Below are 20,026 nucleotides of genomic sequence, written 5' to 3'. Positions count from 1 at the left end.
TCTTGCCTCGGAAATTCCACAGGCAGAGAAGCCTGGTGGACTACAGTCCATGTGGTTGAAAAGAGTTGGAGGTGACTGAGTGATTGATACAGGTCCTCCTCCAGAACTTCAGTTCAGTTCAGTTCAGTCACTTAGTTGTGTCCAAATCTTTGCAACCCCAGGGACTGCAGCACGCCAGGCTTCCCTGTCCATCACCAACTCTCAGAGTTTACTCAAACTCATGTCCATTGAGTCCATGATGCCATCTAACCATCTCATCCTCTGCCATCCCCTTCTCCTCCTGCCTTCAATCTCTCCCAGAATCAGGGTCTTTTCAAATGAGTCAGTTCTTCACATCAGGTGGCCAAAGTATTGGAGTTTTAGCTTCAGCATCAGTCCTTCCAATGAACACCCAGGACTGATCTCCTATAGGATGGACTGGATGAATCTCCTTGCAGTCCAAGGGACTCTCAAGAGTTTTCTCCAACACCACAGTTCATAAGCATCAATTCTTCGGTGCTCAGCTTTCTTTATAGTCCAACTCTGACATCCATGTATGAATACTGGAAAAACCATAGCTTTGAATAGATGGACTTTTGTTGGCAAAGTAATGTCTCTGTTTACATCCGCTGGATCATTGAAAAAGCAAGAGAGCTCCAGAAAAACATCTACTTCTGCTTTATTGACTATGCCTAAGCCTTTGACTGTGTGGATCACAATAAACTGTGGAAAATTCTGAAAGAGATGGGAATACCAGACCACCTGACCTGCCTCTAGAGATACCTATATGCAGGTCAGGAAGCAACAGTTAGAACTGGACATGGAACAACAGACTGGTTCCAAATAGGAAAAGAATAACGTCAAAGCTGTATATTGTCACCTTGCTTATTTAACTTATATGCAGAGTACATCATGAGAAATGCTGGGCTGGAAGAAGCACAAGCTGGAATCAAGATTGCCGGGAGAAATATCAATAACCTCAGATATGCAGATGACACCACCCTTATGGCAGAAAGTGAAGAGGAACTAAAAAGCCTCTTGATGAAAGTGAGAGAGGAGAGTGAAAAAGTTGGCTTAAAGCTCAACATTCAGAAGACAAAGATCATGGCATCTAGTCCCATCACTTCATGGGAAATAGATGGGGAAACAGTGTCAGACTTTATTTTGGGGGGCTCCAAAATCACTGCAGATGGTGACTGCAGCCATGAAATTAAAAGACGCTTACTCCTTGGAAGGAAAGTTATGACTAACCTAGATAGCATATTCAAAAGCAGAGACATTACTTTGCCAACAAAGGTCCATCTAGTCAAGGCTATGGTTTTTCCAGTGGTCATGTATGGATGTGAGAGTTGGACTGTGAAGAAAGCTGAGCACTGAAGAATTGATGCTTTTGAACTGTGGTGTTGGAAAAGACTCTTGAGAGTCCCTTGGACTGCAAGGAAATCCAACCAGTCCATTCTAAAGGAGATCAGTCCTGGGTGTTCATTGGAAGGACTGATGCTAAAGCTGAAACTCCAATACTTTGGCCACCTCATGCAAAGAGCTGACTCATTGGAAAAGACTCTGATGCTGGGAGGGATTGGGGGCAGGAGGAGAAGGGGATGACAGAGGATGAGATGGCTGGATGGCATCACCAACTCCAGGAGTTGGTGATGGACAGGGAGGCCTGGCGTGCTGCAATTCATAGAGTCGCAAAGAGTTGGGCATGACTGAGCAACTGAACTGAACTGAATTGAACTGATAGGTTGGTCATAACTTTTCTTCCAAGGAGTAAGCCTCTTTTAATTTCATGGCTGCAGTCACCATATTCAGTAATTTGGAGCCCAAGGAAATAAAGTCTGCCACTGTTTCCACTGTTTCCCCATCTATTTGCCATGAAGTGATGGGACCAGATGCCATGATCTTCGTTCTGAATGTTGAGTTTTAAGCCAACTTTTTCACTCTCCTCTTTCACTTTCATCAAGAAGCTCTTTAGTTCTGCTTCGTTTTCTGCCATAAGGGTGGTGTCATCTGCATATCTGAGGTTGTTGATATTTCTCCCAGCAATCTTGATTCCAGTTTGTGGTTTATCCAGTCCAGTGTTTCTCATGATGTACTCTGCATATAAGTTAAATAAGCAGGGTGACAGTATACAGCCTTGACATACTCCTTTCCTGATTTGGAACCAGTGTCTTTTTCTGTGTCCAGTTCTAACTGTTGCTTCCTGACCTGCATAGAGATTTCTCAGAAGGCAGGTGAGGTGGTCTGCTCTTCCCATCTCTTTAAGAATTTTCCACAGTTTGTTGTGATTCATACAGTGAAAGGCTTTGGTGTAGTCAATAAAGCAGAAGAGATGTTTTTCTGGAACTCTCTTGCTTTTTCGATGATCCAAAGGATGTTGGCAATTTGATCTCTGGTTTCTCTGCCTTTTCTTAATCTAGCTTGAGCATCTGGAAGTTCTTGGTTCATGTACTATTGAAGCCTGGCTTGGAGAATTTTGAGCATTACTTTGCTAGCATGTGAGATGAGTGCAATTGTGCGGTCGTTTGAGCATTCTTTGGCATTGCCTTTCTTTGGGATTGGAATGGAAACTGACCTTTTCCAGTCCTATGGCTACTGCTGAGTTTTCCAAATTTGCTGGCAAATTGAGCACAGAATTTTCACAGCATCATCTTTTAGGATTTGAAAAAGCTCAACTGGAATTCCATCACCTCCACTAGCTTTGTTCGTAGTGATGCTTCCTAAGGCCCACTTGACTTCACACTCCAGGATGTCTGGCTCTAGGTGGGTGAACACACCATCGAGATTATCTGGGTTGTGAAGATCTTTTTTGTATAGTTCTTCTGTGTATTCTTGCCACCTCTTCTTATTATCTTCTGCTTCTGTTAGGTCCGTACCAGTTCTGTCCTTTATTGTGCCCATCTTTGTATGAAAGTTCTGATTTTCTCCCAGAGTGAGAAGGAACAGCTAGCTCCCAAAGTGGCCATCCTCCATGCTGCCCCTTCCCCACCTGCCTGTGTATTCACCTGCCCTGTGAGCCTGATCACCTTTTAGCTCTTTCCCCAAAAGCTAATTGCCCAAGGCCATTTGGCTTCCTGCTTTGGTGATAATCTGTGAGTCCCATTCTGAGACACACCATTCCTTGCACAGAGCAGCAGCCAGCACACCTCTTCTAATTTGCAATATTTCTGCCAGCTTCCTATCCCTCCTTGTCTACTCTATCCCATGGGTCTCTCTAAGCCCCATCAAGAACAACTGGCAAGAAACCACCGACTGGACGTTCAGAACAGGCTTCCCAGCTCTACCCTGCTCCGTGAATCCCCTGGTGGCCTCCATTCCACAGCTGTTATTTAAGGGGTGCTGACTAGGATCAAACATCCCATGATTCTGGGTTCTGAAAAAGGCGGAGGGACCAAATTCAGAAATGGGCAGGAGAGGAAACTAGGATGAAACCAGAGAGAGAAGAGAGGGTGGAAGTGAAGAGAAGAGAAGAGAAGAGAAGAGAAGAGAAGAGAGGGGCAACAAAGCCGGAGGGGAGATGTGATTTGGATGAAGTAAAAGGAAGCGGTGATGGAGTGACCACTAGCAACTGGCGAGGCAGACCTGGAGACCAGCTCCGCCTACAAGCCCCGCCCCTGCCCATCTAGCCAGGCTTGTCCTCTGCTCCAAGCCTCCTACACCTAATGAGCATGTCTGGAGCTCCAGCCCCAAGACTGGCCTCTCCCCCCGCTCCTGGTCTCTTGACTCCAGTCCCTGGCTCTCGCCCTCTGCTGCTTCCTCTGCTGTGCACTTCTGAGCCCCTGGTTCATTCTGGTCACTCCTTTTCCTTGTGGCCCCTTCGTGCTGGAGGTAGGATTGCGGGGGGTGGGGTTGCAGAAAAGAGGGCTGGGGTGGAGGAGGAGGTGCTGCCTGCTGGGGATGGGGGCACTTACCCCACATCTCCTGCCCTGCTCTCTCTGTCTCTCCAGGTGGCCCCCAAGCTGAGCATTCCCCAGGGCAGGGTACGAGGTTGACCCAAGGTAGGAGGCTGCAAGGGTTTGTAGGGCAGGTCGGAGAGATGAGGCAAGGAGTGGGCACCAAGGAAGACATCTTGCTCTGTTCCAGCAACTTCTTAAGGAAGGCCCTGGCTTCCAGGTCCTGTGGAGCCCCTGGGATGGGAAGCCGGGTACCAGGCAGGGCTCCGTGGGGGCGGGGCTCCGTGGGGGTGGAGCTCCATGGAAGCTGGGATCCAGTTGATGGGGTTCCATGGGGCGGGGCTTCCAGGACGGGCTTCCAGTTGGCTGGGCTCCAGAGGGGCAGGGGCTCCACAGGAGCAGGGGACAGGACCCGCCTGGCTGGTCTGTGGAGGTACCGGGCTCGAGCACACGCTGCTCTGCTGTGCAGTCCAGGAAGAACAGCCAGCCAGGTGGTCAGGGTTTCCCTCACCCACCCTAGGGCCCTCCCAGGACCTCTTAGGGGCCCAGGGTGCTTCTCCAATATGATGGTGGCACAGCCTGCTCCATGGCCCGCTGCAGCCCGAGGGTCCCCAGAGAAGCCAGAGAATGGCTGCCACCCAGCCACTGGCCCAGGTGGTCCTGGAGGGATGGACTGCATACCTGGAGGAAGCCAGGTAAGGGCCGCCCGAGATGGTGGCAGGGGTGTAAAGTGCAGGCATAGAGAATGGGGGCGGGGTAACGTGGGCTGGAGTCCAGGCTGCCGGACCTTGGTCTGTGTGCCCAAAATCCTGACCTGAGAGGGGAGGGTCACCTGCGCTTGGCATCCCTGAATTCTGCCTCCTCCCAGCAGTCCGCTAATCTGCAAAGAGCCGGCTGGCTGTGTCCAGCTCCCTGTTAAGTATTCCAACAAATCCTTTGTCCCGGCTTCCGCTCCTGGTACCACTCTTTCCCCCGGACATTACCACAAAAGCTACTTAGTTTTCCTCTCCACCCTCCACCTCTCCTTGGTATAATCAGGTGTCAAGTTGTGCAGATTGTCCATCACAATCCATCCCAAATTCATTTTGTTCACAAATTATTTTGAATACCACTAAGCAGAGATATTACTTGGCCAACAAAGGTCTGTCTAGTCAAGGCTATGGTTTTCCCAGTGGTCATGTGTGGATGTGAGAGTTGGACTATAAAGAAAGCTGAGCGCCCAAGAATTGATGCTTTTGAACTGTGGTGTTGGAGAAGCCTCTTGAGAGTCCCTTGGACTGCAAGGAGATCCAACCAGTCCATCCTAAAGGAAATCAGTACTGAATATTCAATGGAAGGACTGATGCTAAAGCTGAAACTCTGAAACTTTGGCCACCTGATGCAAAGAACTGACTCATTTGAAAACACCCCGATTCTGGAAATGATTGAAGGTGAGAGGAGAAGGGGACAACAGAGGATTAGATGGTTGGATGGCTCACCGACTCAATGGACATGAGTCTGAGTAAGCTCTGGGAGTTGGTGATGAACAGGGAGGCCTGGCATGCTGCAGTCCTTGGGGTCGCGACTAAACTGAACCATAATGTAAGGGCTTCCCTTGTGGCTCAGGCAGTAAAGAACCTGCCCGCAATGCAGGAGACTTGGGTTCAATGGCTGTTTCAGGAAGATCCCCTGGAGAAGGGAATGGCTACTCACTCCAGTATTCTTGCCTGGAAAACGCCAGAGGAGCCTAGCAGGCTATATAAGTCCATGGGATTGCAAAGACTTGGACATGCTGAGCAACTGACACACTCACTTTTCGCCATAATCTAAAATTAATACTGTAGAACTTATTTGGACCAAAGGCCAGCATATATGACTATGACCTAAAATAGACGTAAAATATCAACATAGAACCTAGAGTTCCATAGTGTGTCTCTCCATGCCTAGGAACTAGAGGAAAATGTGGTCACCTCCGGCAGAGAGGGGTACCAGGGGAGGGCAAGAAGAGGAGTTATTGAGTCCAGAGATGGGTCTTGCCATAGCTCTGCATTGCCACTTTCCCTCTCTCCCAGTCAACTTCCAATCTGCCACCTGCTCAGTCTTTGCAAAATATTGCTTTAATTTTGCAGATTAAGCAAAAGGGACAGATTACTGTTTCCTAGAAGCTAAGTTAGGCATTTTAATTTTTATTTGGAAAAATGAAGAATCATTGTAAGAAATAGCACAGGAGCTAGTAACGTGGAGTGAGAGTGTTGGCCTAGAAATTGAAAGGTTTGTTTCCATAAATTGTATAACTCAAGTTTTCTGAAAAGAATGAAGAAAAAATTATATATAAATATATACTCATGCTCTCTAGGAAACTTTGATTATGGATATATAACCTAAAATATAAATAATATATATGCATTTTGAATGATTTTAGATGACTAAGTGACAAATGGTTGCAATAATGTCTAGTAATCTGGACTTTCTAATATGAGGCCAGTTTTGGACAAAACAGTGAGTTAATGCATTTTATCTTCAGTGCCTTGAACTTCATTATTTGTTGCCACTTGAGGTGTTGCTTTCTCAACTCAACCACCCAAACCTTCATATCCTTCTATAACCTCCTTTCAAATCCTGTTCTTAAGTACTTTTGGTCATAGTAGGGCACCAATTACAGATATCAGCTCAGATTGAACATCTTCCCTCTAGAATTTATAGGTGAATACATATAAAATCCTCTACTGGTACTACCTTTGTGTTTTTTGCAAAGTCCTTGGCTTTCCTTGACTGGGCAAATAAACATTAATACAGGAATAAATGAAAAATAAATGATTGGATGGAGGCATAGAGAAAAAGGAAACAACAAAGATGACTAGGAAGGTGAACTAGAGTGGAAAATGAAGGGAAAACCAGCATTGCGTTTCCGGTGTTCACCACTGGATAAGGAAAGTCCTGGGGGTAGATACTGGCGTCTTCCAATATTCAGTGACATGACACCATACACGATTGTGCTGATGGTTAAGTCAGCACGTGAATAATGACCACTTTCTAATGAAGGATGCAATGAGTAGTCCCGTGTTTTCTTGTTCTTTAATATTTTTGTGTCAGGCAGCTATCTGTGAGGTATTGTAAAACAAGTTTTCACCTAAAATTATGTGTACTTATCACTAATGCCGTTACATATATGTGCATTCACCAATTATGTTTATACATACATACAAATTGAAGCATGTGGCTTAATTTAATAAAAAAAAAAAAAAAACTAGACATTTTTGCAGCAGTTACAAGTCCTCATTTTAAGTCAATAGAATTTTAGGGGAGAAAATTTCCTTTACTTAATTCCATCATTAGGGGAAAAATTCTGAATGTGGAAGCATCTTCTGAAACTGAATGCGTGCTATCATTGATAATCATATTGGAATAAAAGAGCATCCTTTATCCACCTTATAGTGCATGTGATTAAGTAACAAAGCGAACTATACAGTATGGAAAATTTTCTTCTGCTTTCTGACATAAATTCATCTAATGATTTGCCTGGCCTGGAAAGATATTTTTTTTTCCCTAAGCTTTCCTCCTCATGTCTTATTCAGCATACATTTTGAGGACAGCTGGAGAAGTCTATAATGAGTTACATTAATAACTGAAGATGGAGAATGATGGGCATTCTTGAAGGGAGGGGGAGATAAAAACTGAGAATATGCAGATGTTTGGGCACAGCGAGGAGTGAATTAGTAATGAGTGTGGCATAACTAAGATCAGAGATGAAGACACAGTCAAAAGGCTGCCAGGCGATGTGACTTAGCACCATAGCAACATCTGACATCCTGGAATGCCACTGCCTTGAAGCCACACAGCACATCAATTCAATTACCCCACCTGGAGAAGAATGGGAAGAAAAATTCACTCAAACTGACTCTTGTGTTTTACCTCTAGGAGAATTGTGGTCGATGGGAAGCTGTTTTTATTTAAAAAGTCAGGCAATCTAGAAGAAGCCAGCATTTCATTATATAAGAGGGTAGGCCAGAAGGTAAAAGAATTTGAAAGGAAAATTAATTTTCCACAGAAATCGGGATGGGGGTGGTGCATAGAGTAAGAATTTCACTTAGGTTTTCTGTCACAGTTAATATTTAATGAGCAAATGATGATCTCTTGTTAAATGATACAAAAACTTAAGCAAAAGTTAGACTTTCATAAAATTATTTTTTAAAAGATTTTCAAGCAGTAAACTTTGATGATCAGTCGTGTCCGACTCTTTGCAACCCCCTGGACTATACAGTCCATGGAATTTTCCAGGCCAGAATACTGGAGTGGGTAGCCTTTCCCTTCTCCAGGGGATCTTCACAACCCAGGTATTGAACCCAGGTCTCCCACATTGCAGGCAGATTCTTCACCAGCTGAGCCATAAGGGAAGTCCAGGAATACTGGAGTGGGTAGCCTATCCCTTCTCAAGTGGCTCTTCCTGACCCAGGAATTCTACCAGGATCTCCGGCATTGCAGGTGGATTCTTTACCAACTGAGCTATCAGGGAAGCCCAAACTTTGATAAGGCATGCTATATTCTATGCATTTTTATATTTGCTTTTAATATTTCTGTTTTCTATAATGTATCTGTACCCTCAACTGCAGTATTATCTGTCTTAATCTTATCTATTCTACTTAAAATTATATTCCTTGTCAGTGCTATGGGGTTTTTTGTTTGTTTGTTTTTTTAATCACTGGTATTTCTTAATTCCATAAGATATCACCTATGATAAGGCAAAGATCTCTTCATGCTCATTTAAATCTCATAAAACTACTAGGCCAGAGGTGAGAGAGTCAGAAGCAGATAAATATTGATTTAAGTGTAACTCTTTGTCTGTAGAAACAGATGACCATGTAGATTTTACCAAAATCGATTTTCAATTGTACTTTTAGGCCTTTTGCAGAGGGAATGGGGGGTAGGGAGTGTTGTGTGAAGCACAAGTGGGTGTGTGTCCAGGAAGAGCCCTTACTGAGTGTGTAGTGGAGGGCAGAGGGATGCCAGGTCTGTGCCCCTACCTGGATTCATCACTAACTGTATCCACTGCAGATGCAGACGAGTGCATTTGTAATGGAAAAGCTCAGGCTGACATTCCTCTGTTCTGGTTCATTAAGGAGGGTAAGTAATGCTCTGAGGCCAAATGAAAAAATAACCCAAAAGGAAACTCAGAAAGAAAAATGTTCTGAGGGACTGAAGAAAATGTGAAAGAACATGACTCAGCACAGAAAGTGGATATAAAATAGATTGGAAACTCCTATGAATGAGGATTTGGGGCTTTCTGAAGTAGCATCATCTTGCCTTCAAGGCAGCCAGTTCTTTATCTGTTCCAGCACAACATGTCCAGTTACTCTCAAGTGCATCTCCTAAAGAGTCCCTGATCTTGAGCAAACACAGCACGTGACGGACACTTCACCTGTTGTTGCTGTTTAATTGCTAAGTCTGTCCAACTCTTTGCAACCCTGTGGACTGCAACAGGCCAGGCTTCCCTGTCCTTCAACATCTCCCAGAGTTTGCTCAAACTCATGTCCATTGAGTCACTGATGCCATCCAACTATCTCATCTTCTGCAATCCCCTTCTCCTGCCTTCAGTCTTTCCCAACATCAGGATCTTTTCTAATGGGTTGGCTCTTTGAATCAGGTGGCCAAAGTATTGGAGCTTCAGCTTCAGCATCAAGCCTTCCAATGAATATTCAGGACTGATTTCCTTTAGGATGGGACTGGTTGGATCTCCTTGCAGTTCAAGGGACTCTTAGGAGTCTTCTCCAACACCACAGTTTTAAAGCATTAATTCTTTGTCACTCAGCCTTCTTTATGGTCCAACTCTCACATCCACATATGACTACTGAGAAGATCATAGCTTTGACTCTACAGATCTTTGTAAGCAAAGTAATGTCTCTGCTTTTTACTATGCTGTCTAGGTTTGGTATAGCTTTTCTTCCAAGGAGTAGGCATCTTTTAATGTAATGGCTGTAGTCACCATTTGCAGTCATTTTGGAGCCCAAGAAAATAAAGTTTGTCACTGCTTCCACTGTTTCCCCATCTATTTGCCATGAAGTGATGCGACCAGATGCCAGGATCTTCATTTTTATATGGTAAGTTTTAATTCAGCTTTTTCACTCTCCTCTTTCACTTTCATCAAGAGGCTCTTTAGTTCTTCTTTGCTTTCTGCCATAAGGGTTGTGTCATCTGGTATCTGAGGTTATTGATATTTCTCCCAGCAATCTTGATTTCAGCTTGTGCTTCATCCAGCCCAGCATTTCGCATGATGTACTCCGTTAAATAAACAGGGTGATAATATACAGCCTTGACGTACTCCATTGCCGATTTTGAACCAGTCCATTGTTCTATGTCGGATTCTGACTGTTGCTTCTTGACCCACATACAGGTTTCTCTGGAGGCAGGAAAGGTGGTTTGATATTCCCATCTCTTTACGAATTTTCCATAGTTTGTTGTGATCCACACAGTCCAAGGATTTAGCATGGTCAGTGAAGCAGAAGTACTTGTTTTCTGGAATTCTCTTGCTTTTTCTATGACCCAGCAGATGTTGCCAATTTGATCTCTAGTTACTCTGCCTTTTTAAAATCCAGCTTATACACCTGGAGGGGCTTCCCTGATGGCTCAGATGGTAAAGAATCTGCCTGCAGTACAGGAGACCTGCATTCAATCCCTGGGTTGGGAAGATCCTCTGGAGAAGGGAATGGCAACCCATTCCAGCATTCTTGCCTGGAGAATCCCATGGACAGAGGATCCTGGTGGGCTACAGTCCATGGGGTTGCAAAAAGTCAGACATGACTGACTAACAGCTGCAGCTGTACATCTAGAAGTTCTTGATTCACATACTGTTAAAGCCTAGTTTAGAGAATTTTGAGCTTGACCTTGCTAGCATGTGAAATGACGCAGAAATTGGGCAGTAGTTTGAACATACTTTGGCATTGCCCTTCTTTGGGATTGGAATGAAAACTGACCTATTCCAGTCCTGTGGCCACTGCTGAGTTTTCCATATTTGCTGGCATATTGAGTGCAGCCGCATCATCTTTTAGGACTTGAAATAGCTCAACTGGAATTGTATCACCTCCACTAACTTTGTTTGTAGTCATGCTTCATAAGGTCCACTTGACCTCACAGTCCAGGATGTCTGGCTGTAGGTGAGTGATCACATCACCATGGTTATCTGAGTCACAAAGATCTTTTTTGCATAGTTTTTCTGTGTATTCTTGCCACTTCTTCTTAATATCTTCTGCTTCTGTTATGTCCCTACCACTTCTGTCTTTTATTGTGCCCATCTTGGCATGAAATGCTCCTTTGGTATCTCTAGTTTTCTCAAAGAGATCTCTAGTCTTTCCCATTCTATTGTTTTCCTTTATTTCTTTGCATAATATAGCCTAATCTCAGGAGTGAGAAGACCTTTGCCATATTCTATTAGAAAAAAGTCAAAGTTCTACAGTAGGTGAGCATGGAGACCACCTTAGGAGTAGCCTGTCATAGGTCTGTGACCCCAGTTCTTCATAACACTCCTGTAGGCTAAATACATTCACCACTCAAGATCCACGAGTCTCTTCTCTTGTGCATAAAATCCAAAATCACATCTTCTAAATCAGGCTCAGGTGGAAGGTAACCCCTGGTTTTAATCCATTAGCACAGCTCTTAGGCACAATTCCTCTCTATCTCTGGGCCTGTAAAACTAAGGAGATGAGACCTCTGCCCCAACACACCCAATATAAATTAGCAGGACAGGCACAGGGTGACATCTTCAGATACCCCAGTTCCCAAGAGGGAGAAATGGGAGGGGAGGCAGCTCTGAAATGCAGCTGGTTCAGGTCCAGCCAGGGTACCTCAATCAAGGCTGGGACAGTCCTCCGTGGCTCTCAACTCTGCTTGGATCCTTCATTCCAGCCTTTGGTCATCCTTCCCTTTCTCACATTTTCATTGAGAATTCATCAGCCTGACTCCAGGGCTTCCCTGGTGGCTCAGATGGTAAAGAATCTATCTGCAATGTAGGAGACCTGGGTTCAGTCCCTGAGTTGGGAAGATCCTCTGGAGAAGAGAATGGCTACCCACTCCAGTATTCTTACCTGGAGAATTCCATTGACACAGGAGCCTGGTGGGCTACAGTCCATGGGGTCACAAAGAGTCAGACACGACTGAGCGACTAATGTACTGACTCCAGGCAGTGAAAAGTGGGAGGCTCCATGGCCTCTTTTCCTTTCTTCCTCTCTGACTTCTTCAGTCCAAGCTTGGCACTGTTTCTGTTGAAATAATTTTCTAAACAACTTTGTACCATTCAAGTCATTAGGCAAGAGTCACATGCACAGTTCTCTTTAAGATAAACCTTTCTGTAGGGTGACCTCCTTCTGTAAATGGCTGAGGAGCAATTCCCTTCAACTTTCTTGAGGCTCTCTGGTTTGATCGAAGGCCTGTGAAGCACACCGTTTGTCTCAGGATTGAGGACTCTGACCTTTTGATCTTTTGAGGTTTTACCAAAAGTTTGTATCATGGCATTCTTGGCCTTTTTCCTAATGCATGCCTTCCTGCCAGGAAAAAAAAAAAAAAAATCTTACCTTTAGCATCTTTTGGCATCTGGAAAGGCTAGGAACTTTTAAATCATCAAGCACTGGTTCCTTTTTGTTTGACAGTTCTCCACTTAATTTACTTTACTCCCTTCACATCTTACCGTCAGCAGTGAGAAGAAACCAAGTAACATTCCCATCGCTTTGCTTGGAAATCTCTTTAGCTGTGCATCCAGCTTTACCACCCACAGCTTCTGCCTTCTGTGCAGCTGCAAGAGGCAATCTCATCAGATGCTCTGCCGCTACATAACAAGGATCCCCATCCCTCTGGTCTCCAGTAACGTGTTCCTCCCTTCCTCAAGCATTCTTAAAATCTAGATTTCTATCAACAGTTTATTCAAGGAAAATCAGACTCTCTGCCGTGCTCCTCAGAGTTCTCCCAGCCTCTGCTCACTGTCCAGTTCTAAAACCAACCTCATGTTTTAGGTGTTTGTTACAGCAGCAGCCAGCTTTCAGAAGCCCAAACCTATATTTGCTTTTTTCTTGCTGTGTAACTAATTACAACAAATTTAATGCTTCAAACACACACACACACACACATTTATTATCTCACCATGTCCATGGGTCAGAAGTCTGGGCAAGACTTATCGGGTGCCCTGCTCAGGTCTCGGGTGGCGATGAAGGTGTCACCTGGGCCTCATTCTCACCTGGAGACTCCCCTGGAAGAGACTCTCCTTCCCAGCTCACTTGGGCTGTGGGCAGAATCCAGTTCTCAGCCGGCCTCTGGTGGAGATGGGCCTTCGGCAGACTGTCAGCTGCAGACTGCCGTTAGGTCCCAGAGGCCGTCCTCTTGTCCCGGGTCTGCCTGCAGTTCCTTGCAGAGCGAGCTTTATCAACCTGGCTACTTTCTCCATCAACTGAACAAGAAGAATCTCCCACTGCCGTTGGCTGAGACAGAATCTCCTATAACATAATGTCATCACAGGAATGCTAGCTCGTCACCACCGTCTGATTCTGTTGATTTGAAGCAAGTCACAGGTCCCTTCCACACGCAAGGGGAGGGAGTCACCCGGCGCATGGACACAGGGTCCCTCCCAGGGCCTGTTGGCCACACACGGCCTCTTCCGCATTCCTTTGCTGACATCATTTGTGCTGTATTGTTAGAAAACAAGTGCTTTGACGTGGAAGGTGTCAGAGTCCACTTGACCTGCTATAACCATGTACTGTAAACAGGGTGGATCCTAAACAAAATAAAGTTATTTCCCACATTTCTTAGGAGATGGGGGCACCAGTGTGATTGGGTTCTGGTGAGAGCTGGGTTCCTTGCTGTGCTCTCACCTGGTGGAAGAGGCAAGGTCACACTCTGGGGTCTCTTTCCTGAGGCCACTCATCCTATTCATAAGGGCTCCACCCTCAAGATGGAATCACCTCCCAAGGGCCCCACCTTGGGGCTGAAAATTGCAACCTGTGAATCATAGGGAGACATAAACATCCAGTCCACTGGAGAAGATGTAACAAGGGCAACTGAAATCTGACTCTCCTTTTTCTCCTTTTTCTTCTTGCAACCTCTACCGAGAAAGCTGAAACTATGGGAAATGTCTGTTTATTTTCAAAAGTTCAGCTGTTTGTGTAGTTCCTGGACCCCGTGACCACAGGCCACCGAGGCGACTACCCTCAGTTTTAAGTTTATTCACTTACATCACGGGCAGTACATGCTGTGAGTTACACCCTTCAGGGAATCATTAGGACACTGTGACCACCCTCTGTAAGGAAGAGAGAGCTTTATTGGCTGAGAATTTCAGTTTTGAATATTCGTCATAAGCATTATGTGGATAGAAGCAGCTGGATTGTTAAAGCACGGCTATTGATTATAGAAAATTAAATAATTTGGGCGTCAAATTGTGTTCCTAAAGTGTACTACCCGAAATTAAATGTCCTTTAGAGGAAGATTGGGATTAACACATACACACTACTACGCATGTGGAGCGGCTGAGCCGATGCACCACGTGTACCGAGCCATGTGCTGCAACCACTGAAGTCCGTGTGCCTAGATCTGTGCTCCACAACAAGAGACTCATTGCAGGAGGAGCCCCCTCTCACCACAACTGGAGAAAGCCCTCAAAAAGCAATGAAGGCCCAGCAGAGCCAAAACGTTTAAAACTGTTTTTAAAAGTAGATACCCAACATGGACCTACTGTACAGCACAGAACAGTGCTGTATGCTCAATATCCTGCCACGGCCTATGTGGGAAAGGGTCTAAACAAGAGCCGATGTATGTATACGTACAACTGGGTCACTTTGCTGTACAGCAGAAAGCAGCACGACTTTGTAAATCAACAATATTCCAAGACAAACAAAAAACAAAAATGCTCTTTAGAGACCAAGAAATTGGATTTCAGTCCTTCAGTCATTGATGATGATTTAGAAGTTATCTTAATCTTTAGTATATTTTTTAAAAAGCCCAAGGCCGGGCCTGTTTCAGCACTGTTCTTTGCTTTTTGAAGATAAAGTGTAAAAGATCAAGAACAGAACAGAAGAGGCTTGCAGGACAGGCTCTGGGCTGAGGTCACAGGGTTTCACTTCCTGCCTGGGTCCTGCTAGGGCCAGGTGCTGGGGGCCGGAGCCTGCAGGCACGCCCCTCCCCGCTCCCCTCCCTCTCTGCATTCACCCAGCCTGCGTCGGGCACCTTTGATTCCTGGTGGCACCTGGTGAACAGTGTAACACATGGAGTTGGTATCCTCAGGCGTCCCCCTGGGAGACTTTGTATGGTAGTTTCTGTGCTGTTTTTTTAGCAGAAAAGTTTCAAATCACAAAAAAACTTCTCTTTAGCATTTTATTGTTTTGAGATCTGGTTACCAAGTGGCTCTTGGAAGAAAGAAACACCCGCCATTCCAGCTCTCAAGTGGGACTTTTGAAATCAAGGTTAAAAGTTCTCAGATATCACTGCTGATTGCTTGACCATATTCACATATCTGGCTTAAGTTCAGAATATTTTGTTTGCCAGGAAATTTTTTTTAAATTAGTGCTATTTACGTCAATAGCAGTATTGTGACATGAACACTGCTATTTCTTGCTCCATAGTTTTGTTTCTCTAACAGGACTGTCAACTCTCTGTGTTGGTTCGGGTATGTCTTATGAGAGCTATGCCGAGCACACAGTAGGCCCTTTATAACAAACACATCCAAAGATAGAATGAATCTCTAATATTCTAATACCACTTACTTTTCCCACTCTTGATTATAGGACTAAATCCAGGCTAACATTGGAAACTATGAATTTTATGATGTATTTTTCCTTTGACAAGGTGATCACTTTAATGATTCAAACTAGAATAATAAAGTACAGTACAAATCTCCTAATCCAACTTAGAAACTACAGCATTTCACACAGTATTAACACTATCACTAGAACATCATCAGGCCATAATGACTAATAAGGAAGGCATTTCCTGGCAGCTAATGACCAGCACAGGGGAGCTGGCTCTTGACACAGGGCCAGCAGCCCACGGCCCAGCTGGCTACTCCCAAAACCGGACATGCTGAGCCTCCCTCAGAGGTTACAGTGTGTTTATTTATAAACTGTTAGTATAGTAACAAGGAGAGGAAAATGAAGTCATGCTTAGGTGCTGTTCAGTTGGAAGTATCTGCAGGTGTGTTATGGCACTTAGCCGTTGTAATTGGATGCCCCAGATTTTTCTTCTTCTGTCTGGGTGACAGCTAGTCAACACTGAAAACTTTGAACATGAAATGAAGTCTGCTTTTGGAAGTGCACAAGCTGTATAAAGGTGAGAACAACAATATGGCTGGCACTTCGTGAGCATTGACAGGGTGCCAAGGTCCACGCACTAGAACCCTCCTGCCAATGCAGGAGCTGTAAGAGACGCAGGTTCGATCTCTGGATTGGGAAGATCCCCTGGAATAGGAAATGGCAACCCACTCCAGTATTCTTGCCTGGAGAATCCCATGCAGAGGAGCCTGGCAGGCTATATAGTCCGTGGAGTCGCAAAAAGTCGGACACCATTGAGCATGCGTGCACTGAATGTCAATGACGAGCACTCTGAACTGGTGGATGGATGAGGCAGAGTGGCTCTAAACCACAGGAAGGAACGCAGCACGGGTGGGCGGAAGCAGCTTGCCCCGAATTCGTAAGTAGTCCGCAGCGGAGCTTGGATTTAAGGCAGTGAAGTCCACCTCCAAATGCCTTAAGGGGAACCGCTATTCTGCATTATCCCATCTCCAAAACAGGACAAACGATTAACAAAGGATGAAAACCCAAAAATCTCGCATGCCCTACACCATATTATGTATATATAAGATCGCGTCAAATTTTTCAATAGAAAATATTTGCAAGTTATAAAAATGTTCTTCACTTATGTAACACCCAACATGTGAGACAAAATAAACACTTTTTTTAATTTAAAAAGCACATCATTGATGAGGCTGTTTACACAATCTATGACAATTCTGCAAGGTGTTTTCATCTCACCGTGATAACTTTTCCAGAAACTTACAGTAAGAATTTAAAAGTAGGGATAACGAGGAGAGAGGCATAGGGGACACAGGGAAGTTTCCTTTCCAGAAAGATCTCCCTTGCTGTCTGAAAACTTGACTCTTCTTCTAGCAGTGCCATCCACTTATTGGCAATTCGCTTAACAAATTCCCATTACTGAAATAAAAGCGCCCCTAGAGAGGCAGGACTGTCTCCTGCAGTGCCTTGCATCAAGTTAAAAGTGATTCCAGTGAGCTTTCTTTCAGTATCTAGCTAGTTGTTAAGATATTGCCTTGGGCTTGTGTAGCTGTAAATGATGGTTGAGACAGGAGTGGGGGCTGAGCTGTTTTGGAACATGAGAAGCTGCGTGGTCTTAGCTGTTGTGCAACCTGACCACAGCGGGCCTCCCTGACTGGAAAGTGTTGGGGGCCAAGAAAGGAGAGGGGGGAGATTCTCTCAGGTGGGCAGCACCGTGGCCTCCAGGCTTTTTTTTTTTTTTTTTTTTTTTGAGATTTAACGTATGCAGACCCTGCTCTACTCTTTTATATAGTTGAAGTATTTTTTTATTGTTTTACAATATTGTGTTAGTTTCAGGCGTACAACACAGTGATTCATTTATATATACGTATACACACACCAACCTAGACAGCATATTAAAAAGCAGAGATAGTACTTTGCCAACAAAGATCCACTTAGTCAAAGCTATAGTTTTTCCAGTAGTCATGTATGGATGTGAGAGTTGGACTATAAAGAAAGCTGAGCCCCGAAGAACTGATGCTTTTGAACTATGATGTTGGAAAAAACTCTTGAGAGTCCCTTGGACTGTAAGGAGATCTAACCAGTCCATCCTAAAGGAGATCAGTCCTGAATATTCATTGGGAGGACTGATGCTGAAGCTGAAACTCCAATCCTTTGGCTACCTGATGCAAAGACCTAACTCATTGGAAAAGACCCTGATGCTGGGAAAGATTGAAGGCGGGAGGAGAAGGGGATGACAGAGAATGAGATGGTTGGATGGCATCTCTGACTCAAAAGACATGAGTTTGAATAAACTCTGGGAGTTGGTGATGGACAGGGAGGCCTGGTGTGCTGCTGTCCATGGGGTCGCAAAGAGTTGGACACGACTGAGCAACTGAACTGTACTGAACACACAAATATGCATATATATTCATATGAGCCTATGTATAAATACATATAGATACTACGCATAGGTATATACTACATATAGTATATGTGTGTTAGTCATTCAGCCATGCCAGCTCTTCACGACCCCAGGGACTGCAGCCCTCCAGGTTTCTCTTGTCCATGGGATTCTCCAGCTAAGAATACTGAAATGGGTTGCCATTTCCTTCTCCAGGGGATCTTTCCAACTCAGGGAACAGACTCAGGTCTCCTGCACTGCAGGCAGACTCTTTACCATCCGAGCCACCAGGGAAGCCGCACACAGTGTGTGCCTATGAGTATATGTAGTGTGTATCCACGTGCATTTTTATTGTTGTTCAGTTACACAGTCATTCCCGCCTCTTTGCAACCCCTCGGACTGCAGCACACCAGGCCTCCCTGTCCCTGACCATCTCCAGAACTTTGCCTAAGTTCACGTCCATTGTATCAGTGATGCCATCCAGCCATCTCCTCCTCTGACGCCCTCTTTTCCTTCTGCCCTCAGTCTTTCACAGCATCAGGGTCTTTTCCAGTGAGTTGGCTCTTCTCATCAGGTGGCCAAAATACTGGAGCTTCAGCTTCAGCATCAGTCCTTCCAGTAAGTATACAGGTTCGATTTCCTTTAGGATTGACTGGTTGGATCTCCTTGCAGTCCAGTGGATTCTGAGGAGTCTTCTCCAGAACCACAGTTTGAAGGCATCAATTCTTTGGTGCTGTGCTTTCTTTACAGTCCAGCTCTCACAACCATATGTGACCACTGGTAAGACCATAGCCTTGACTAAACAGACCTTTGTCAGCAGAGTAATGTCTCTGCTTTTCAACACACTGTCCAGGCTTGTAATGGCTTTCCTGTGGAGAAGCAATTGTCTTCTGATTTCATGGCTACAGTCACCATCCACAGAGATCTTAGAGCCCAAGAAGAGGAAATCTGTCACTACTTCAACCTTTTCCCCTTCTATTTGCCATTAAATAATGGGGCCAGATGTCATGTTCTTAGTTTTTTTCATATTTAGTTTTAAGTTGGCTCTTTCACTCTCCTCCTTCACCCTCATCAAGAGGCTCTTTCGTTCCTTTTCACTTTCTGCCATTAGAGTGGTATCAGCTGCATATCTGAGGTTGTTGATGTTTCTCCTCCCCTCTTTATTTAACCTATATGCTGAGTGCATCCTGAGAAGTATCAGGCTGTATGAGGCACAGGCTAGAATCAAGATAGGTGGGAGAAACATCAACAACCTCAGATATGTGGATGTATTTCTATAGTATATAGTATATATCAGTTCAGTTCAGTAGCTCAGTGGTGTCTGACTCTTTGTGACCCCAGGGACTACAGCAGGCCAGGCTTCCCAACTGCCAGAGTTTATTCAAACTCATGTGCATCGAGTCAGTGATGCCATCCAACCATCTCATCCTCTGTTGTCCCCTTCTCCACCTGCCTTCAGTCTTTCCCATCATCAGGGTTTTTTATTCCAATGAGTCAGTTCTTTGCATCAGGAGGCCAAAGTATTGGAGCTTCAGCTTCAGCATCAGTCCTTCCAATGAATATTCAGGACTGATTTCTTTTAGGATTGACTGGTTGGATCTCCTTGCAGTCCAAGGGACTCTCAAGAGTCTTCTCCATCACCAGAAGGCATCAATTGAAAGCATCAATTCTTCAGCACTCAGCTTTCTTTATGGTCCAACTCTCACATCCATATATGACTACTGGAAAAACCATAGCTTTGACTAGATGGACATTAGTCTACAAAGTAATATCTCTGCTTTTTAATATTTTGTCTAGGTTGGTCATGTTTTTTCTTCCAAGGAGCAAGCGTCTTTTAATTTCATGGCTGCAGTCACCATCTGCAGTGATTTTGGAGCCAAAAAAAATAAAGTCTGACACTGTTTCCGTTGTTTCTTCATCTATTTGCCATGAAGTGATGGGACCGGATGCCATGATCTTCGTTTTCTGAATGTTGCGTTTTAAGCCAACTTTTTCACTCTCCACCTTCACTTTCATCAAGAGGCTGTTTAGTTCCT

The 20,026-nt window shown here is 44.7% G+C and overlaps 1 protein-coding gene across 2 annotated transcripts; it reads right to left on the bottom strand.

Annotated features, from left to right (window-relative positions):
- Nucleotides 1–1,488: 1,488 nt before the first annotated feature.
- On the bottom strand, nt 1,489–13,404 carry LOC147356046 (uncharacterized). Of its 2 annotated transcripts, none has more exons than XM_086342174.1 (2): nt 12,975–13,404; nt 1,489–12,382 (listed from the first exon to the last, which is right to left on the bottom strand). In XM_086342174.1, exon 2 carries the CDS (start codon nt 4,549–4,551, stop codon nt 3,541–3,543), a length of 1,011 nt encoding a protein of 336 aa, XP_086198300.1. In that variant the 5' UTR covers nt 4,552–12,382; nt 12,975–13,404; the 3' UTR covers nt 1,489–3,540. The 2 variants fall into 2 exon arrangements, with proteins under 2 accessions (XP_086198300.1, XP_086198301.1); XM_086342175.1 differs by lacking the exon at nt 12,975–13,404 and adding an exon at nt 12,526–12,758.
- Nucleotides 13,405–20,026: the final 6,622 nt, after the last annotated feature.

Source organism: Bos grunniens, chromosome 16 (genome assembly GCF_055505025.1).
Source record: "Bos grunniens cultivar Pamir isolate PY7600 chromosome 16, Bosgru_T2T1.0, whole genome shotgun sequence".
Classification (NCBI taxonomy): Eukaryota; Metazoa; Chordata; class Mammalia; order Artiodactyla; family Bovidae; genus Bos; species Bos grunniens.
This window is presented reverse-complemented; position numbering and strand designations above follow the sequence as displayed.